A 15,721-nucleotide genomic window follows, 5' to 3' on the forward strand; every position below is an offset into this window, starting at 1 on the left:
CTGTAGAGGGCATCGCGCTGTTTTGAATTTCTAATCACTGCAGGTTCGAGTGCGAAAGCCCATAGAAAGTCAGTGGGCAAGTGTAAGTGCAATTGATGGCTAGCGCGAAGGCCAATAAGGTAGATTATTGTACAGTTTAACATGTTGCAAAAAGCAGATTTCTTGACCTCAAAAACAATGATTATAAAAGGACAGAACAAAAATACTGGAAACTAATATTTAATACAGGCATACTGACCAACTTCTATGCAGTCTGCCTGTTTAAAAACTGCTCATTAATTGTGAGTGACCTTACTCTCGCTTACCAGTGAGAAACCCCCCTCCCTCCCACTTGGGAGCAGCGCTGTGGTATAATTCCATGGCACCAGTTAGTTCCTGCAACCCCTCCTCTCCAGTGCCCCTTTTACATGTGAAAATCTGCATAGCGAGCATCAGCAGACTATTCAACAGCTTGGGGACTGCCGCCAGGTTGTGGGGGGTGGTGGGGGAGGAGAAGCGAAGATAATGTGGATACCCAACACCCACACCTTCCAGCATAGGTCATTGGAAAACAATTAGGAGCAGGAATGCCTGTCCGATTTCCCTACTCTGACTCAGCAGTGCTAAAATCAATGTAGTAGCCTTACTGCCCAAGCTCAGTTGACTCCACACAACCCAGGAGTCAACATTCAGGAAGGTTTTTAAGGAGCTGCCCTGTTAAGTTTCAATGCTGTGTTAATGTAGGCCATTACCAGTGCATAGTTGCATTTTTAAAAACACATTGTACGCCTTTAAATTGCTGGCCCCAGCAGCATCATCCAAGGTCAGGGACAAATGCAGTAATGAGACTACCACCATGTGACTGGCACTACGTGTCTCCAAGCTACATAGTTCTGTGGGCCTGGTATTGCAGCGCGTGAAAGTTTGGATTGTTCATAATCTTGGCCACAATCTGGGGCTCAATTTTCCACAATTATCTGAACCGTTGTTTTGGCGTGCACCGTTTTTTTGAGTAAATTAAAATCTCCAAGTTTCCCCAAAGTTTCTGTGCCAGCGTAATTCACTTAGGTTCGGGTTCTTTTTAGGCTATGATTTTTTTATTATCTCATTAGGGGCGTTTCCTGCCACCCGCGCCAATTCTGGCTATTTATGCAAGTTTGGCCAACTACGATTTTTCTTAAGATGGCGTATGTGTCAAGAAAAAGCGTAATTTGCCAAACCTTGTGGGAAATTAACAAAATCAGCACAGGTAAGGGAATCAGCGCATTAGATCCAGTTCCATGGTCGAGACAGCAGAGGCAGAGAGGGAGAGAGAGTGGGTAATTCTAACCTCTTTTACTAACCGGTTCTGTAATACTGTAACAATCTCCTTTTTGTCTTTAATCTTGAATTAACTTTAATCTGAGGCTATTGGTCTGGTCTGCCCACCCTTTCGGCCACCGGCTCCGGTGGCGAGGGAGGCCTTTCGGCCCAGGATAGGAGCGGTACCGGCTCTGGGGGTGGGGGGGCCTTTCGGCCGGCACCGGGCACCGGCAAGCGGGGCTTTCCAATTCAGTTTACTTTTGGCACAAAGACTCGAATATTTTAATGCTGGTAAGCTGCAATGTGCTTGTGTAGGTTGCTGTGAGCTGGCCAGAATGTCTTGTATGTATGTTTCACTTCCCAGCCTCAGCCCACAGTGTGTCCCTTGTTACCCTGGCAACCTGATATCTTAGGCTCCATCCACAGAGCTTAAGGACAATGTGCGCCGGGCCACATTCACAAGTTAAAACGGGACTTTTTTTTTTTGGCATAGTCAGGTCCAAAAAAAACAGGTGTAACTCTTCAAATACGCCAAAAAACGGCATTGGGGAAAATTGAGCCCCTGGTCCCCAACCGATTGTACAATCTATCCAGAACCAGGTTTACAGATCAGTACCTGGGTAAATCATATCCACACTTTACTCTTACACCAGCATTAATTCAACTCCATGTTACAGCCTTTCCGCATATTGAACCAAGTTTAGCACCTAGTCTCATGAGCAAGAAAGATCACCACCCCGGAATTTCCACTGATTGAGCCCTACTACAGCAAGAGGTATTTAATATCGAGATGGTGACTCCTTTTGCGGGGGGGCAATGGTGGGTGGGAGGGATTTATTCGCTCAGCAGGACAGCTCCTTCAAGTAATGGGGACATAGAATTCCTGCGCTGACATTGCATGATTAACAGATCTGGATACAGTTATTTTCCCTTTGTGATAAAATAAGACATATAATATTCTCTCATTTGAACATCCTCACAGACCAGGTCACTGACAATAGTTACAGAAAGACAATGCTAACCTGGTTGGATCAACCTCAAAGCTGAGGTGTTGTTTCTCGGGGTCCTTAAGTACCGTTTTTAGCAATGGTTCAAGCAGCTTCTGCAGGTATGTAGCACCATAGACCTGAAAGCAGCAAGAGAGCACAAGGGTAGTTTGCAATGTAGAAGCAAATCATAAGATACATATCCCAGATGTCAACTTTCCCAGGGGTCCAATTTAAGGTTTGTCAATAAATTTGTGCAGGTGCAGCATCGAAAATCCAGAATTCTGGAATCTGTTAAATGTTCCAGAATCCGTACCAGCCGAACCTGGGCCTCACCACCCCTGCCCGTACCTCGCTGCAGGCCTGCCCGAACAGCTCCTCGGCAGCGGGGCCCCGCCCGAACAGCTCCTCGGCGTTCCAAAATCTGGAAATACCCGAACCTGGGCTTGGGTGTTTCCGGATTAGTGACGTCAGAAAGACGATCGAAAGTCGGGAATCCGGAACGACTTCAGTCCCGAAGGTTCCGGATTCTCGACACTGCATCTGTACTATCAAAGCTGTGAACAGCTGTACATTATGGACATGAAACAGTCGTGCTCGTCATTCACACACCAGTGACGCCAACACAAAACCAGAATTAAACTTCAATTCAAAGCAGCCTGTATTATAAACAAGGGTACCATGTCAAGGCTGTAGCCTAATCTTTGGAGGCAAATCACTTGCAAAATTGATCTTCCAATTTATATTTACTGCCCCTTAGATTACTGCCTTCTAAATTTTCTAAGATAACTGGGGTCCACTTAACCTGCCAACCTCCAATTAAAAGTACATAAATTTTCTAAATTCCCCTCGGTTAGTGGCACAAAGCTCGCACGCTAACTGGTGTAACTGTCCATTGGGAACATGCAAATTAAGCTTGGCATCCCATCAATCTGTTTTAAGATTATATTCAACGGAAAGAAACAATTTATCTTTTTTTTTAAATGGAAAGATTTCATTAATGTACAAATTTATATTTATTAACAAGCACAAGAAATTGAAGCACATCTTACAAGACTAAGTGGAATCGCTCACCCTATGACAAGCTAATGGATTGGATTCCCCGCTTCTGCATTTTGCCAGTCCACAATTTTCAGCCAATTCATTTTAATGGATAGGAAAATGATGGATTGCAGGAATAGAAGCGGAAAAACCCGGCTCAGATTTCTCAAGACAATTGGCTGCATTTCTCACACGCTCTTTGGTTGAATTCAAATCTGAACGCACTTGGAACAAGAAGTTTTAATTTTGCTCAGCAGCGTTAATAGGAAATGCAAGGTGTTTATTAATAAAACTGAAGTTCATGAATTCCTGAATGAACACCAAGGTTTCAAACAACTGACTGTATACAAATGGATCAAGACATTTCCCCTGTTATTAACTAGATTAGTCTTGCATTTTGCTACCATTGTTTTTACCACCCCGTATAAACGGTGCTTCAGAAGTGAAATCACCCTAAACATATTTCAAATATCAGATCCCCCATGGCATTGCTCATGGAGCGAGGATATGCCATTTTTAAAGAGAAGAGCATTACACTATGTCACAAACAAAACATATTATTCAGCTGCTGCTGAGATAGAGCTTGTGTAACTCATATTTCTTAAAGGCACAAGGTCTGTACCATATCCTGGGGTCAATTATAGATTAATTGCTTGGGCAGATCCTGGAGTCAACTCGAAGGTATTTTCTGTGACACGGGAAGCTTTTTTGTAGCTTGTAAATTCATGGTTCCTCTGAACAAACCAGCAGAGAAAGGGCTGGGTTTCTTTAATATTTTTTTTGTTTGCAGGAAAGAAACAGCATGCATAATCAAGTGTGTCATGCATAAATGTGTGGCAGGTTTACCTTAAAACAGAAAGTCATTATTTTACTCGCAAGGCTGTTGCCTCTAAAGAGGGTCTGCATGGAATCTGCGAGCTCAACCTCCTTGGAGAACATGTTCCAAAGCAGCTGATAGAGAAGATGACGCGAGTCAAATAACGTCACCAGCACACGAGCAAGCTCATCCTGGAGGGGGGTGGGAAAAAACAGAGACACCGACATAAATTACAGAACTGTAACGAGTAATTGGAGATGTTGAATAAACTACTCGAAAGAACAGCGCAGGGTTAATGCAGAATGCCAGTGAGAAGCAGCAAATAATTAGGTTCAGACAGGTCTCTTAAAAAGCATTTCCCGTCTGATATTTTTTTACCACCCCCACCCAAAATAAATGCTTTTAATTCATTTCTACACAACTAGGGTCACCTTCCTATAAATATATGTTATGAAATACAAAAAAGTGGCATTTCCAATTCAAACAAGCAAAGCACAGTAACTAGCAAACTCTTCTAGGAGAAGCTCATGCAATGGGTTAGGTCTAGTTACTGTGCTCAATAAATGAGGGAACTAAATTAAAAGACAGTATTGGTGCTCCAATCTGAATGAGGATGAGGGGGGGCAATTACCCCTTCTTCAATGAGAGCTGTTTAAGAGGCAGGTGCTGAAATTTTGACTTGCAGGGACAGGATTTGCATCCAGAAAACAGGTAGGATGGCACTGTCCATTTAGATGAACAGCAGCTGGCCACTAGCAACATCTCTGCTCCCTTCCCCACCCACAAGGGCTGGAAGTTTTATACGTTCTCATGATGTGGGCATCACTGGCAAGACTGAAATTGATTGCCGATCCTTATTGATGCAACTGAATGGCATGCTGGGCCACTTCAGAGGGCAGTTCAGAGTCAGAGTCAATCACATTGATGTGGCACTGGAGTCACACATATGGGCAAGACCAGGTAAGGACAGCAGGTTTCCTTCCCGAAAGGACATGAATGAATCAGTTGGGTTTTTAAGGACAGTCCAACAAGCCTTGTGGTCACTTTTACTGAAGCCAATTCTTTATTTCCAGATTTTCTTTTGAACTGAATTCAAATTCTCTAACCGTCATGGTTGGATTTGAAATCAAGGTCTCCGGATTACTAGCCCTGGACAGGGCTGGTCTCCCAAGGCTGCTTTCGGGAATTGTGCAAGTTGAAATCTTTCCTCTTAAGGGGCAATAACTGAAGCAATGTTTGAATTAAACTTTTTGGTAAGGAGCATTTTCATTATGAAGGACCATCCACCCAAGCCAAAGAATAACAAGCCCCTTTGAAGCCAGTCACGACTCCAGACCTGGGTGCCTAAACTTAATTTTTTTCAATTGTCAGCTTATTTACAAATTTGAGCAATCTAATTACAGAAAGCCTGTTTCCTCCCAGTGGAGGACATTCAAGCATTGAAGAAAAATATGTAACAAATTAACAGAAATATGCAAGGATAATGCTCAAACTAACTTTTGTTTTTAATAAGATCAATGCGACCCATCGGTTAACATTTTTTTTTCAAACCCAACTTTCTGCTGGTCTCGACTGGCAAGAATGTGCAAGAGTCAAGGTTCAGGTCTAGTGCTCAGCTCCAACCAAAGTCATGCTAACCTTTTTACAACTGCTACCCAGACCTGAGCTACATTAAGCTGCCATAAGCATATCACCACCAAGAAAGAAATAACTAAAGGAACTACTTAAAACCGTTCTCTGCTCAAAGCAGTTGGAGAATTACTGCAATTGGTTCAAGAGTGCATTTTGCTTGTGTGCACATTTTAAGCTTTCCTACCTGTTGGTTGAGATTTGTGACTGGCCCAATGGAAGTCTGTAGTAAAAATGAAGAATTGCATTTTTTTGAGCTACATCCATGCAGTACTATTCAAGAAATTGCTATCTGCAAAACTCAATTGTGGGAACTGTTCAATAGGCCGTAAGCAATCCAATTCCATGGAACTTGATCAGATTGGGATGTGTGGGGAGGGCGAAGGAGAGGAAAAGCAGTTTGAAAGGAAAGCCAGCATCCAATCACTCTCCAGAAAGTCCCCAAGTAATTGAGCGGTGTTCTGACTTTTATTTCCCTGTGGGGAAGTGAGTGACCTCCGCTTCCACCTTGCCCCTAATGATACGGATAATTTATGAACTTGCCCTGATTTTGGGAGAAGTGTGGGAGTGGGGTGAACATAAGCAGAGGGGAAATTAATGTCCCAAACCAGCACCCTGCCACTCTATGGCACACCATTTTGTAGCACCACAATGCAACGGGGACTACTTTACCGCAATCTACTTCTGACGTTTGTGTATGGATGACTGTGCAATGGAGATGCTGGGAGCTGTAGCTGTGTCTTGGGTCTACTGTTAAATCTGACTGATCTGCACGTGTGGTATGTTTAATGGAGAATTGCAAATTATCATCTTTCAAAATGACATTTATTACATGTGCACCTTACATACTATAAACAATTCTCTTTTTTTTAATATTCAATGCACATAAATGCAAGGGGGGAGGGAGGGGGAATGAACAGAGAGGACATGGCCACACTCAAAGGCAACAGGGATGGAAACAGGCAAAATGGGAAGGTGGAAACTGGGCACCCCAAGGAATGGGCCAATAATAAACATGGAGAAAAACAAACAAGAACCCACATTTATTACTTCAGTCTCGGTCTAAATTTTTTCCATATACTTTAAACTACATTAATTAACTGAAGGTTGTACTTACCACACCAAGATCAAATTGAATGAAATTATAATTCTGATCTTCTGACTAACACTTTACTCAGTGATGCTATGAACTATTCTTGTAACTTGTGTCCAATTAACTTTGATTAGAAGTACATTAACAAAAAAGTAGCCATCGACCACAACTGAGGTACATGCAGCAATTGACTCCCTTCATCTGTAAAGTGCAGTACCTTATTTTATCAAAGCAACCTGACAAAGTTAACTGTTCTCACTCTCCACATCTTTCTCCTCCACCCCGCTCCCCCCAAATTTGGCACTATTTATTGGAGAACCACATTGCTACCCAAACAACTTTACATATTATAACACTGTAATTCTAGAAATCATCAACTGTGATATAATAGTCAAGCATCAAAACTCAGGAATTCTATGCTTTGCTGCCACCTTCAGGCAAAGTCAGATACGGCACTTACCTCACATCACAGGTTATGAATAGACATCTACTTCGCCATCTACCATTCTGGTAGTCGCATAATATGATAATGGAGTTGTTGACTAATGGTGGCAATCAGTCTCTAATCAATTAGTCGACAGCAGACCCAGACACGAGGTGAGGAAAACCCACCAATGGTGCAAAGCTTTAGGAGCCATAGGTCCAAAGCTATCTGTTCCTCCCAAGAATGCTACACTTACCGTACGCCATGTATCAAATTACTTCTACTGTATACCAAAATATTATTTTCTGAACTAAATACATCTAATTTTTACTTGAATTAATGTATCAACACTTTCGACTTTCGTCATCTCCTTAGGGAGTCTAACCCATAGATTTACCACTCGCTCAGTGAAATAATGGCTTCCGCAGATTAGTTTAGAATTTAGCCCCTTCAAGCACAGGCCTTGCCAGTCAGTTTTAATGGGCTCAATTTTGGCCCACCCCTTTTTTCGGTGCACTTACCGGAGATGTGCCGCTTTTCTCCATTCATAATTGCGCTGAAAAAAATCCTTCCCACTTTGGCTGCTGTCCGGCCTCTCCTCGGTCATCGCACAGCGTAGCCAGTCGAGTCGGGGGCGGAGCCATCATTCTGCACTGAAAACAGTGCCGGGACGTCTGCACATGCGCGTTGGAATCGGGTCGCGATGTCCGCGCATGCGCAGTAGCGCAGAAATTTGGCAATCGCTTATTTTTTGAAGGAATCATAGCGGCTTGTGTTTTGCTGTCCGGTGAGTTTGCTTCCTGCAGGCTGTGTGTGCTCCGATGTCGGCAGTTCCTGCCCCTATCCCTGTCCAAGTGGTCTCCTGGTCATCTCGCACCTATCCCTGGCCGAGTGGCCTCCCGCACCAGCCGGCTCACTGCCTTCCCGGGCCGAGTTTTCAGATGAAGGTAGCTAGGACTTCTATTTTTTTTATTATTTGTTATTGAATGCTTTTTACCTTTTGTGCTTTGTAAGTCTTGATGCTTTAAGTGCAGGTCCTCTCCGCTTCCCTTCCCGCCCTATCCCAGGCCAAATGGCCTCCGATGTACCTACCTGCGCTGATTGCTGATTTCTTAACTCTCCGCAAGTGTTTTCTGAAGTGGCCACATACACTGGCCTAAGTAGATTTAGAGCAACTATTAACTGACCAAAGCAGCCAAAATGGCCAAAACTGGCATTGGTGGCTGGTAATGCCCCCTTTTGAGAAAAACTAAACTAAAAAAACGTAACTAACTCATTTACACTGGCACAAATTGAATATGCAAAATGGGGATTTTTAAGATACGCCAGAAAAATCAAGTTACTCCAAAAATAAACGGAGCAACTCCTGGCCAAAATTGAGCCCAATGTCCTGGACAAGGTGAAATAGATTGTCATTGTCTACATTGTCTAGTCCCTTTAGAATCCTAAGAATAGCAATCATATCACCTCCCAGCCTTCTCTTTGCCAGTGAGAACACGCCCAATTCACATAATCACTCCTCATAATTCAATCCCTCTATCCCCTCAATCATTCATGGAATGGTTACAGCACAAGAGGTCACCATTCAGCTGGCTCGCTGCAAGAGCACTTCAGCTAGTCCCACTCCCCCGCCCTGACCACCGTAGTCCTGCAAAATGTATTTTCCTTCAGGTATTTATCCAATTTCCTTTTGAAAGCTATGATAGCGTCTGCCTCCACCACACTTTCAATTCTGGTTGCTCTCCTCGGTATCCTTTCAATAGCTGCAATGTTAATTCTGTGCTGCAGCAAGCAGACCAGTAGACAGTATTCAAAGTGCAGTCTCGCCAATGATTTATAAAATGCCAGGATATCCTCACTATTGACCTTTTAATACAACCAGACATCCGTTCTTTCTCCCCCTGCCCTTTCAGTGCTCCTTAAGAATGTGTTCATTTCGAACATTCGCCAGTTCTGACGAAGGGTCATCGACCCAAAACGTTAACTCTGTTTCTCTCCACAGATGCTGCCTGACCCGCTGAGATTTCCAGCATTTTCTGTTTTTAAATTCGATTTGCTTTACCCACTGCTACCGAGCATCGTTGCGATAGCTTCAATTTATTGTCAATCCGGACCCCCAGGTGTCTCTCATTTTTCACAGATTATATTATTTTCATTTAAGTAATAATCCCTGGCTGGATTTTTTTGTCCCCACATGAAGCATTTCTCTATGTTAAATTTCATCTGCCACCAGTCTGCCCAATTCCCAAGTATATTCAAGTCATCCTGTAGCTTATCCTGTTCTGTTTTGTAGTCTACATTAGCTTTCTATTTTCGCAAATGTAACCACTGCACTTCCATCATTTATGAAGATATGAAACAAAAGACGTCCAAAAGCAAACCCCTGTGGGATCCCGTTGGTAACATTCTCCCAAGCTGATGACAATCCCTGTATCACCACCAACGCTGTAAACCATCAGATATGGTTGGTGAAGTAAATATATTCAAATTAATTGATGATATAGAAACAAATCCAATTCTAAGATTAACGATGACTTAAGAACACAAGTACAATTCTCTCAGTTTCAACAAATTATTCCAGCTCCTAAGAACATTTCCCTACCTGTTCAGATAGGGACTAACTCAATCTTTGGGTGATGTGAGAATAGGCACTAAAATAAACATCTAGGATAATGACTCCATATAATGACTGTGAATATTGCTTAGAACTGAAAGCGTTTAATAGGAAAGTGACCAAATCAAACAGCCAGGACATGAATCCTTCCTTCGTCTTCTCATCCATTAACCATGAACTGAATGGGTTGATACATGAAGATGTCGAAGGCAGTCTAACTGTATGCATTTAATAATTTTATTTTTGAAAATGAGATCAATCTTGCATGCAGAGCTGCAATTATACAGCGGAAGCAAAACGGAAACCTAAAATTATGAAGCTATTTGGTGCATCTCAAGTTGGAAAACACAAGAAACATTAAATGACAATTAGAGTATTGCAACCTTTTACAATAAAAGATGCAGTATGAATATTTCTATGTAAGTAATTTAAATGTAAACTAATGGTTAATTTTTTTTGGGGGGGAGATTTGGGTGAGTATGCGTGTTATCTTGCACTTCTTGTCACTTCCTCCTTCACTCACGTTTTACTTTGCCACTCGCCATTCCCAAACAACACAAGGACCTTGGCACAAGAATCATACGTCCAAAGCACTTTCTCCTCACACGATGCATTGAAACACAGGCACAATTTTAAACAAACCCCTTGCTCCAAATAAAGAAAGTTAATTGCAACCATTTTGAGCACCTTCTTAACATGGTGATGTTTCTAAAGTAAGTCCACTTACCCACTGTGAGCACGGCACCACATTAGCTAGCGCCATTGCAATGGGCAGCTCTCCCTGATCTCCCATCATAGTGACCAACTCCACAAGTCTTTCAAACCGATCAGCCAGTACCGTTTCTGCAAGTGTGTCAAACTCTGTGCCCTGCTGAAGAATTTTAGTTAGCACTTCCATGAAGGTAGCTCTTGTTTGAAGATCTTTATGGTACCCCAAGCCTAAGCACAGTAAAACAAAACAAAAATCCAATTAGGGTTTTGTTATGGTTGGGCAGGGAACACAAGGCTAAACCTTCAAGATATCATTTTTGTCACTGATTGTCGAAAAGCAATTCCTCTAGATAAACATTAGCATGATTCATAAAACCTCAACAATGCTGAAATCCAGCATCAACCCAACACACATGAAATATGCTAAGCGAGCACACCTTGGAAAAAACATCACATTGGTAGAGACCCACATTTGTCAACCTTGGAATCATACTCTTGGATGGTTTACCTCAACTTCCCAATTTCATTTCTGATCCAGCAGAGGAACGTAAGACGACCTTTATTCTAGTGCATGCTGGGCAGCACAAGACAAGCAAACCAAAGCCTTCTCGTTATTTGCTGAATCTCCAATCTTCCAATAACAGTAATTTGAGCTCTCATTTTTTAAAAATATATGGTGTTTTATTTTCTACCCTCGTAATTATTGTTCAGTTGTGATAACACAACTAGTCTAAGACTTAAGCTTGGATCAGAAATTCTATTAACTTGCATAAATTACTGCATTATAAACAAACAGAAAAATTCAAAAACAATGTATTTTATATATGTTACTAAAAATTGTGCTGCTGCTCTTTGCAACTCTGCAGTTGGAAACTTAGACTTGACATGTTTAGCATTTGAAAAACCAAGAAAACCCAGGAAGAATCTGCTCCAATAGACCAGTTAGTTTAGAAAAAAGCCCAGTCTGGGACTCAGCTCTTGCAGATCAGGAAGGTCTGAGTTTTGATCCAAGTTTGTGCTGAGTTAGCTGATCTCCACAGGGGGTAAAAAGTGAGCCAATCGCTATCCAGTGACCCTGGTTTAGATGTGCATGTGGGACAGTCGGTTGAGGACAGCATGTGTGGTCCTTGATGCTACAACAGCCCATCACATGCGCAGTCCAGACTCTGAAATGAAAAATAGCCATTTAAGAAAGACTGCTGGTTGATGCTCATGCAAGTGTACCTCAGCACCACCAGGAAAGAGTGGGAGAGGACTAAAATCAAAATCTCGCCTCAGAGTCTGAAGGTTGTAGATTCAAGTCCCACTCCAGGGACTTGAGCACAAAAAAAAAATCCAGTGCACTGTCGGAGGTGCCAACTTTCGGATGAGACATTAAACCGAGGCCCTGCCTGCTTTCTCAGGTGGAAGCAAAAGATCCCATGGCACTATTTCAAGAAGAGCAGGAGAGTTATCCCCGGTGTCCTGGCCAATATTTATCCCTCAATCAACATAACAAAAACAGATTATCTGGTCATTATCACATTGCAGTGTGTGGGGGCTCGCTTGTGCACAAATTGGCTGCCGCGTTTCTCACATTACAACAGTGATTACACTCAAGTACTTCATTGGCTGTAAAGCGCTTTCCGAGACGCCGGTGGTCATGAAAGGTGCTATATAAATGCAAGCCTTTCTTTCTTTTTAAAAGTAGCTAGATTTATCTTTGATTCAAATATTTGCATGTAATTGCGTTCCGATCAGCTGCCCATGTAATATGCTGAATTAAATCTGCATACAGTGAATGCTTTTGAAGAAATTATAAATAAAAAGGCGTTTTGTTCACCTATGGAGTGCATAAGCCCGCTATCTACATTCGCGTTGAGAAGGTTGGACATGGCAAGAACTGTGCAGTGCCTGAGTGACGCAAGGCGCCGTGACATCCCTCGTTTTCGGCCACCTGTTTGTGCTGTTTCCTCCTCCACTTCACTGCAGTCATTTAGCAAATTCATGAAGAGAGTAAAGTACCTGAGGGAGAGCAACATTTTATTTGAATATTACAATTTTTTTTTTTTTTAAACTTAAAAAATTTTGTTTTTTTTATTTGTTCACAGAATGTGGACACTGCCGGCAAGGCCAGCATTTATTGCCCATCCCTAATTGTTCTCGAGAAAGTGGTGGTGAGCATTATTCTTAAATCAACTAAGTGGCTTGCTTGGCTGCTTCAGAGGGCAGTTACGAGTCAACCACATTGCTGTGGGTCTGGAGTCACATATGGGCCAGACCGAGTAAGGGCGACAGATTTCCTTCCCTAAATTATATTAGTCATGGAAACCAGCAAGGTTTTTACAACAAACCAGTCGTTTCATGGTCACCATTACCGATGCTAGCTTTTTATTCCAAATTTATTCAATTGAAATTAAATTCCCCGGCTGCCGTGGTGGGATTTGAACTCACATCTCCGAATCATCAGGCCTCTGGATTACTAGTCCAGTAACATAACCACTATGCTACCGTACTCAAATAAAATATATGTGGCAGCCGAGGAATTTTTGTGCACAGTTCAAATCACTCACATTCAACATTTGGGTTTGTTACCTCAAATGTCCTGAACTGAACTTACTTGAGGAACAGCTGTGATTTAGCTTCCATTAGTTCCACGCCATCCCCCTCTTCTGGCTGCAAAGGTAACCCAGCAAGCAACGACACCACTGCCTCCATGCTTGCCTGGTCAAGGTCTCTGTGGAAGACAGCCATAAAATCATCTGAAGACGTGAAAATTACTGCACAACTGAATGAAAATGTTGTTGGATGACGAAGTAAAAAAAAATGCTTTGAGTCACATAGTTAAGGAAAACATTTGATTGAAAACAGAACTGGAAGACACTAGTTTAAAATTATTACACCTCAAATCAGATCAGAGATTACAGAATTTCTTTTAACCCTCAAGAGTATTGGATCGGTGAAACAACAAAGCAATGAATGGTATGTGAAATTGCTCAAAATAGAACTAGATACATATCTGTTTCATAGTGGAATTGAAGATTGCAGTGGGCAATTATTAGATTGATCATCAAATACTCTTGTGACACAATGGGCCCAGTGAGGCTGGGAATGTAAGAGGACAGTAATGTGTGCGAGAGGCAGCAACCAGGATTGAACAATGGAGAGGTGGGAATGGACATATATTCTGCACTTTGGTTGATCACCTTTGTGACTTGGGAATATCGGGACAGGACAAGACCATTCAGCCCCTCGAGCCTGTCCCACCACCATTCAGTATGGCTGATCTGTATTTAGGCAAATCTTTTCCTCAAGTATTTAAATTGGTGCGATGAATGGTAAAATGAGTAGGGTTGAAAAGTTAAGACGGCTTTTTTCTTGCTTCAGGCTTAATCATATACTCTTAACAAATACAAGTGATCACTTCAGGAAAAAAGGATGATCTCTTAAGCATTCATAAAATCTCAGCTTGGAAATATTTAATGGAAAAAAAGTGCTTTACCTCGTTAAGCATTTCACATCATCATCAGCAGCCTGGTTTGATGTTCCCATAACCCAATCTGTCAGATACTCCACCATCTTGTTCCTGGACAAAAAAAATAAGTTAAACATCATATTGCAACACTGGTACACAGCATCAATTTCCCCACACAGCTGATCTCCCAGTTTCACACGTGATGTCAAAAATCTGCGTACAAAGAGGAAGAAATGTCATTAACTATCATGACAATTTTATCTGATAGCCTTATTTATATCCCAAGTCTCTGGATACTATTATTCCTGGCCATCTTTGTATTTCCTCATCACAAAAACATTTGTATCAAAATGCTCACCTAAATTTCATCTCTTGACAGAAGGAGAGATCATCTCGCCTCTCCATCATTACTTCCACCAGTTGACAGAGTTTGGTTTTGATCTGGATTGCATGGACTGTATTCCCAAGGACACGTACATACCTGCATTGAACAGCACAACACGACAAGCTCAAATCATGCAATCTGGAATTTAATTGTGGAATTTATTTTTTGTACCTACTTGGTATATGGAGAGAGTGAAAGCCAATACAGCAATGCCAGGCGATTAAGAGATTAGCGGGGTCAGTCATTTGGCATGACAAATGAAATCAGTTCACAAATAAGCAGCCGAAAGATATGGATTGGCTACTCTCTTCAATTTGCTGCTCCTCGAATCTGAAGCAAATTAAGGCCACCTGACTAAGTATACAGCTGCTCTAGATATTGTGGTCAGAGCCCCTGCCATCTTCACCCAAGCTTCTCTCGGCAATCTACAATACACTCCATCTGAACTGGGCGACGTGTTAACTTTGAGTGATGCCAACCTATTTAGCATCTTTTTTATTCTATCCAATAGCTCTGCTTCCCACTCCTCTACTGCAATATTAATTCTTCACAAAAGAGAATAAAATTATGTAAAAGTACTCATTCAGTACCTCAGTCATGCCCTCTGCCTCCACAAGATGATTTTCTTTCTTGTCCCCAATTGGCCCCACTAATCCTTTAACTTTTTATATACATTATTTATTTTAAAAAATTGAGTTCCCGTTTATGTTGCCCACAAATCTTTTTCATACTCTCTTTGCACTGCTTATACCGCTTGCACTCTGTACCTGACATGCCTCATAAACTGCCTTTAACTCTTTTATAAGAACATAAATAGGAGCAGGACTAGGCCATTCAGCCCCTCAAGCCTGCTCCGCCATTCTATAAGATCATGGCTGATCTGATCTTGGGCTCAGCTCCACTTCCCTGCCCACGCCCCATAACCCTTCACTCCCTTTTATTTAACTTATATTTTCTTTGTCATCCAGGGAGCTCGAGCTTTGGATGCCCCATTTTCTTCTTTATGGGAATATGCTTGGTTTGTACCCGAACTACCTCTGCCTTGAAGGCCTGTCATTGCTCAATAACTGTTTAACTTGGCCAATATTTGTTTTCAGCCCACCTGTGCTAGATCCCTTTGCAAATCATTGATATTGGCTCTCTTCGTCTTTGAGGTGACTCAGTTGGCCTCAGTGCCCCGGGTGAAGGCAAATGGGAGAAGGTGGAAGGGTTTCTGATTCCATTTGTCACTGTTGGAAGTGCACACATGTGGATTTTGGGTGCAGCCAGGATAGGACTTGCTGTGA

The 15,721-nt window shown here is 42.1% G+C and overlaps 1 protein-coding gene across 6 annotated transcripts in view; it reads right to left on the bottom strand.

Moving 5' to 3' along the window:
• Window positions 1-15,721, bottom strand: part of nf1a (neurofibromin 1a) — a 321,789-nt gene that overhangs the window by 181,077 nt on the left and 124,991 nt on the right. For 4 of the 6 annotated variants that reach the window (XM_070856992.1, XM_070856994.1, XM_070856991.1 and 1 more), the window contains exons 22-29: window positions 14,409-14,531; window positions 14,078-14,161; window positions 13,196-13,312; window positions 12,419-12,600; window positions 10,613-10,824; window positions 5,942-5,977; window positions 4,155-4,316; window positions 2,304-2,407 (exon numbers count right to left, since the gene is read on the bottom strand). In XM_070856992.1, the coding sequence (XP_070713093.1) occupies window positions 2,304-2,407; window positions 4,155-4,316; window positions 5,942-5,977; window positions 10,613-10,824; window positions 12,419-12,600; window positions 13,196-13,312; window positions 14,078-14,161; window positions 14,409-14,531 (1,020 nt within the window). The remainder of the gene's footprint in view (window positions 1-2,303; window positions 2,408-4,154; window positions 4,317-5,941; window positions 5,978-10,612; window positions 10,825-12,418; window positions 12,601-13,195; window positions 13,313-14,077; window positions 14,162-14,408; window positions 14,532-15,721) is intronic. The other 2 variants (XM_070856995.1, XM_070856993.1) reach the window with 1 other exon arrangement.

This window comes from Pristiophorus japonicus, chromosome 16 (genome assembly GCF_044704955.1).
Source record: "Pristiophorus japonicus isolate sPriJap1 chromosome 16, sPriJap1.hap1, whole genome shotgun sequence".
Classification (NCBI taxonomy): domain Eukaryota; kingdom Metazoa; phylum Chordata; class Chondrichthyes; family Pristiophoridae; genus Pristiophorus; species Pristiophorus japonicus.